This window comes from Colobus angolensis, unplaced genomic scaffold (assembly GCF_000951035.1).
Source record: "Colobus angolensis palliatus isolate OR3802 unplaced genomic scaffold, Cang.pa_1.0 Scaffold143, whole genome shotgun sequence".
Lineage (NCBI taxonomy): Eukaryota > Metazoa > Chordata > Mammalia > Primates > Cercopithecidae > Colobus > Colobus angolensis.
The window spans coordinates 3,980,463-3,986,933 of NW_012114522.1; the positions used below are offsets into that span (position 1 = coordinate 3,980,463).

The following is a 6,471-nucleotide window of genomic DNA, read 5'->3' on the forward strand; positions in this document are numbered from 1 at the left end:
ATAGATCATAATTATTTTTAAGACCTTGAGGGTTTTTTTTTTTCTGCTAACACCAGTATTTGGATCATCTCTTTGCCTGCTCCTATTGACTATTTTGTTTATTGGTGAACAGTCACATTTTTTTCTGCTTCTTCATGTCTAGGAATTTCAAAAACTTTTATGTTGGACATTGTATAAAATATGTTATGAAGATTCCTGATTATTGTCTTTCTCCAAAGAATGTTGAGTGAATTTTATTCTGGCAGATAGTTGTATGATCAGCAGATCATCTTATTCTTGTGTAGGTCTATTGAAGTTTTGCCCTCAGACCTAGTAGGGCTTGATATTACTCCTAAGGTGTGGCCCTTGCTCTTAGGGCATGGCCTCTCAGTGACATCAGCTGAGTTCCACAGCATTCACCAAGTCCTCTCCATTTTGGCTTTGCCAGAACTCTGTCATCTTCTCAGAAGTGTGTGACCTGTGACATCTCTTCACCAATTAACCTCCAAGCTGCTGTTCTTTGCAAGGCTTAGAGTCTTCTACTGTGTCACAGAGCTTATGATTCAACCAAGGACTCAAGGGACATTTCTAGGACAATATTTGGGCTTTTATTCTCTGCAGTTCTCTCTTCCCTGTTACTTTGTTCCACAAACCCCAGCAGTCTTAGCATCCCTAAACTCCAAGCTCTATTTCTCCATCTATAAGGACTACCACTTTCAGCTTGGGCTCTATTTTCAGGACCATTATTTGGAAAACGTTTCAGAGAGAAATCCAGGGAAAATGTGGAGCCTGCCTTGTTGTGCATGCTTTTTCTTAAGGATTGTGGACCTGCAGCAGTCATCTTCCAATGCCTGCAAAGCATTACTTATATATATTCTCCCCAGATTCTATAGTTGTCCAACACCAGTGAGTAGGAGTGTGGAAATCTGAGGAGCTGAATACTGAGCTGAGACTTTCAAGGTTAGAAAAGAGCAGCGAGGAAGAGCATTCCAGGTAGAGGGAAAAGCAAGTGGCCAGGCCTTGAGGCAGGACAGAGGCTGGCTCATTGGAAAAACAGAAAGTGGCTGGATTCCAATGGGCAAGGAGGGGTGTAGTGTGAGATGAGGCTGGAGAAGCTGTGACAAGTTAGGTTGTAGAAGGCTTGCAGGCCCTTGTTTTGATCTTTTCTAGATGTCGTAGGAAGCCATCAGAGGGTTTTGAGCAGAATGATGTGACCCAATTTATACTAGAAAAAGATCTGCCTGCTCTGAGAACAATGATTTGGGTGAATTGAAGGAGAACAGGTTGAAAGGAGTTGGTGGCTGGATAGCCAAGAGGTGACACTGGGGTTGAGAAATTTGGAGTGAAAACTGGAGCTGGAGTCCATGGGACTTGGTGATGGACAGGAAGTCACCAACACCTGATGTGTTACTCTTTGACCTAGAACCCTCTGTGGCTTCCTACTGCACTGGACATGAGATCCCAACTTCCTACAGTGAGCAGTGCTCTGGCCCCTGAGACCCTCAGGAGCTTCCACTGTTGCTGCTTACACCCCCAGCCTCCACACTCCATGCTGCCACCTCTGCCCTCATTTTTCACCTTCTTCATCCACCCCTCCCTGCACCCAGCTTTCTCCTCTAAGTCTCCTGTTGGGGGGCCTCTCTTCCAGAAAGCTTCTCCCCACCCCCAGGCTGGGTTCTGTGCAGAGACAAGTCAGAGCCAACTCATGTGCATCTCCTCTGAACTCTGCCTTCAATTATACCATTTTGGTAGCTTGTAGTCAGTCATAGTGGGAATATTCATACCATGGAAACTGGCAAATGCTACAAGTTGGTACTGTCCCCGCAACCCAGAATGTGGTTGCTATACAGTTGCCACCCCCCAACTGGATGATGTCTCTGTTCAGTGCTCCCTTCAGGTCATCACAGCCTCCTGGCTTCCCTTTATCAGACTATATTGAATGTTGAATTACCTGCCTGTCATTCTCCCCACCAGCCTGAGCTCCTGGAGGGCAGTGTCAGCACCGCCCATCTCAGGCCAGTGTACAGCCAGCACATGTGCTCATGATGTCTGCTAGACAGCAGGAGACTCACTGGACAGCTCGCAGGGCTACTGTGTGGGGTGGTCCCATGGGACAAGAGACTGGCCCCACCTGCATAGCCATTCTCTTTAGAGGATACTTGGGTGCTCTCTGAGGACCCATGGGACAAAGCCCCAGTCCAGGTCACTGCCAGAGGAGGGAAGCAGAGGAGGCAACGTACTTCCCAGAAAGGCCAAGTTGTTTTGAAGTCTTGGAGCTGAATTTTACGGGACCATTCGGAGCACCCATCTGTTCTTGACAGGGCCCAGCCTGTGCATCTCAGGCCCACGTGGTGTATATTTCTATTAATTAAAAATATCTTCTTCTGCTATTGTATATTTTATTACAAGAGAGATGCCCCAGCAGCCATGGAGCCACCTGGATTCTTCCTTCTCCTCCTCTTCTCCCTCGTCTCTCTTTCCCAAGCAGGGTAGCTTGGGTTCCCCCTCCTACCTACCCCTGCTAGGTCGGGATGAGTTTTGGGGGTCTTACAACTCCCAGGGAATCTGCCTTAAAGGAAAAGGGAACTGCCTTCACAAGGGGGAAGGGCGTTTGAGAAGCATCTGAGTTTCTGGGCTCCTAAATCTTCACAAATGGAACTTTCAGCAGTGCTGTTCCCTTCTAAGGCCACCTTAGCAGCATAAACCAAGAGCTTAAAGATGCTCATGTCAGGCCAGGCGTGGTGGCTTATGCCTGTAATCCCAGCACTTTGAGAGGCCAAGGTGGGTGGATCACCTGAGGTCAGGAGTTCGAGACCAGCCTGACCAACATGGAGAAACCCCATCTCTACTAAAAGTACAGAATTAGCTGGGTGTGGTGGCACATATCTGTAATCAGCTACTCAGGAGGCTGAGGCAGGAGAATTGCTTGAACCTGGGAGGTGGAGGTTGTGGTGAGCCGAGATCATGCCATTGCACTCCAGCCTGGACAACAAAAGCGAAACTCCATCTCAAATAAATAAATAAATAAATAAATAAAAATAAAAAAAGATGCCCACATTGTTGACCTGGAAATACCCCCTGATGATCTCAGGGAAAGCGTCAGAGGTATGTCCAAATATTTAGGTACAAAAGTCTTTGTCACAGTTCCAATTGTAACAGCAAAATGTTAGAATAATCTGAGTGTTCAGCACGGCCACAGGAGGCTGCGTATATACTAATAACAGCATTTTCAACATTATTTGGTAATATGGAAAAACGTCCAGGACATGGTGTTAAGGGAGAAAAGCAGAAAACAAAAGAAATATATAGTATTTTAAATTTTATATAGAAAAATATGTGTTAGTATGTATGTTTATGTATGCTTGTGTGTATGTATGTGAGTTATTTTAAAAAAATAAGAATTTAGACTTCAAAACCATTTGGGGGCAGTAGCACCTCTCCCATTTTGCCACACTTCCCACAATGCAAAGCCAGCCTCTTCCCTCTCACTGTCCTCCCTCCCAGGATTTCCCTTTGGCATCTGAATGAAACCCGCTACTCTCACGTTAGATCCAAGAAGAGTAAGAGGCAATTGTATTGATTTAAGAAAAGTGCCTATGGGAGATATAGTATCTTCTGTTTTATATAAATATATTATGCTTTAGTGTAATAAGCATCTCATAATTTGATTGGAACATTCAATTTCACTCATCACCCTGTTTCAGTATGACAGTGACTGGCATCTATTACAGCAGATTCTGGAATGCCACCCCACTGCACATATTTTTGAAGCTAATATTCCAGGCTGTATTCTGGGACTCTCCAGGCCCTCCCCAACGTCCCCCTCCGGAAACCAAGCAGAACCACCCGCTCTTATACATGCACATGTCGAGGGGCTTAGCAGGAAGTCTGCAGAAAATCTATGGATAATAAAGCTTCTGCAGGATAAACGGATTGGGAGTGATTTCTGCTACCCTATTTTCTAAAACTGTTTTACTGTAAGGGAAATGTAAGTGGGAAAAAAACAAAACAAGAAAACAAACTAAGGAGTGGGGAAACAGGTACAGTTTGTTGGCTAAGGCAAATTGTTTGGAAGATAACCTAAAAATTTCATTCAAATCCGTGCGTTCCGCAGCTCCAGGACTCAGAGGCCGAGGTTACTGAGGAGGATCCCAGGCTGCGCGCCCAGCAGCTCCATCACCGGGTGCTGACCCTGCAGTGCCAGCTCCGGGACCAGGGCGCTGCCCACCAGGCATCTCGGAATGAGGCCACCCGCCTCCAGGAGGAGCTCCAGACCAAGGTATGGGAAACATTTTCTTTCCCCTCTTGTCAGCCAGGGCTCCCACACCCCAGGGCATTTGGGGAGTGGATAAGGATGAGTTGAGCGCTCCCTCACCCTTCCAGCCGGTCGGGGGCAGGTACTGGATTTATTTTATTTTATTTTATTTGTATTATACTTTAAGTTCTAGGGTACTGGATTTTTAAAGTATAGGACAGTACTAGGAAGAAAAACACAGACTCTATGATCCCTTCTCTGTTAAATTTAAAAATGCACATGTGTGGTTTCTTTAAAAAGTCAAGCAAGTTTATAGTGTCATATAAATAAAAGTTAAAGCCCTTCCTCTGTCAGAGGGAAGTGGATGTATCTATGACATGGCGGTGCAGATGCAAAAGTATACAGGTACCAGAATTGCACAGAATTTAACACGCAGACACACACGCGTAAAACTGGAGAGAGCTGAAAAAGCTCAGTGAATTGCGGCCATTTCAATTCCTGGTTGTGATATGACACTATAGTTTTGCAAAATATTCCCACTGGGGGAAACTGGGCAAAATGTACCAGGGTGCACTCCAGCCTGGGTGACAGAGCAAGGCCCTGTCTCAAAAAACATGTACGAGAGAGTTCTCTGTATTATTTCTTACAACTCTCTGCAAATCTTAATCATCTAAATTTTTTTAAATAAAAAACATAAAAGCTTTCCTTCTTCTCAACCTCAACCTTTTCTGACTTCCATATTTTTTCAACCCTATCTACCCACTTTCTGAATGTGTGTAGATGTGTACATGTTTGAAATTATACTGTGCAAAACTATTCTGCATCTTCATTTTCTCATTTAAGAATCTTGTGGTATTTTCATATCAACACATACAAAGTGACCTCATTCATTTAAAATCGTGTGTATTATGTCATCATGAGGCCAAATCATAACTTGTTTAATCAAGTTTTTTGCTGGTGGAAATTCAAGTTGTTTCCGTTTCTTTGCATTACAAACGCAGCTTCAATGAACATTTTTATCTCTTGGCATATACATCTGCTGTATATCTAAATGGGAAATTTCCAGCAAAACAAAGGATGTATAAATCATTAATTGTGATAGGTAATGGCAAATAATCCTCCAAAATGATAGCAAAATGATGCCATCATTTTGGAAACGAGTCTACTCATTTGCCCATAACTTGTTATCCTGAATGTTAGCAACTTTACAATTTTTGAACAAGTTGATAGATGAAAAATACAGCCTCAGCATTATGGTATAATTTCTGGCTCTTCTCCCATGTGCTTTTTGTAAGATCAAAGCATGTTATATGTAGAGTTTTATGTTCATTTGTCCATGTGGCTGCATAGTCCTCATGCGTATGACTGTTTGTGTAGTAATCTATGATTTTTTGTCTGTGATTGGCTGTGTGGTAATCTATTCGGTGGATGTGGTTTCCTTAACTATTCCCCAATTGTTACATCTAGAGCTATTTCTATGAACTTACAGATAACTGTTTATATAAAACAGTTCAGAGAACTGGGACTACGGGCTCCAAAGGTGGGAATATTGTTGAGTCTTAGCTACATATCACAAATTGCTTTCCAAAGTAGTGGTATCCCCTTCCATGCCACCAGCAATAATTGAGTATGACTCATTCACTGTGCCTTCAACCAACACAAGAGCTAGTATTGCTTTTTTGTCTTATCTGTCACTGGCCTGTGGGGAGGAGGGGTGTGTGGAAACTTCAGTTACACGTGAATTAGACTTTAAGTATATTTTAAATTATTTTCATTCTCTTTTCTTTCTGCTCAGTTTCAGTATTTCCTTCGAATCTCTCTTCCAGCTAAATAGTACTCTTTGGATGAATCTAATTTGCTCTTAAATTCACTTTAGTTCTTAATTTCAGTTCGTGTATTTTGCAGGTTGAGAATTTCCCTAGGATTCTTTTTAGCAGTTCTCAGTTTTATGATGAAATTTTTGTAATATAATTCCTGAACATCTCAATCGCAGTTGCTTTAAAGAGGAAGAGTGTCTCTGATCATTTTATTTCATGTTCTCACCAGCAGTGTAGGAAGGTTCCAACTTTTCACCCTCACTAGCATTTGCTACTAGCTGTCTTTTTTATCATAGACATCCTAGTTAGTGGGAAATTGTCTTTCATTGGTTTTGAGTTGTATTTTCTGATGGCTAATAATGTGGAACATCTTTTCACGTGCTTATGGGTCATTTGTATGTCTTATTTGAAGAAGAGTTT

At 42.9% G+C, this 6,471-nt stretch overlaps 1 protein-coding gene across 1 annotated transcript in view; it reads left to right on the plus strand.

Moving 5' to 3' along the window:
• LOC105507057 (chromosome unknown open reading frame, human C4orf50) overlaps nt 1–6,471 on the plus strand; it is a 39,951-nt gene that overhangs the window by 8,148 nt on the left and 25,332 nt on the right. Inside the window, exon 2 of the mRNA XM_011935423.1 lies at nt 4,094–4,258. Within this exon, the coding sequence (XP_011790813.1) occupies nt 4,094–4,258 (165 nt within the window). The remainder of the gene's footprint in view (nt 1–4,093; nt 4,259–6,471) is intronic.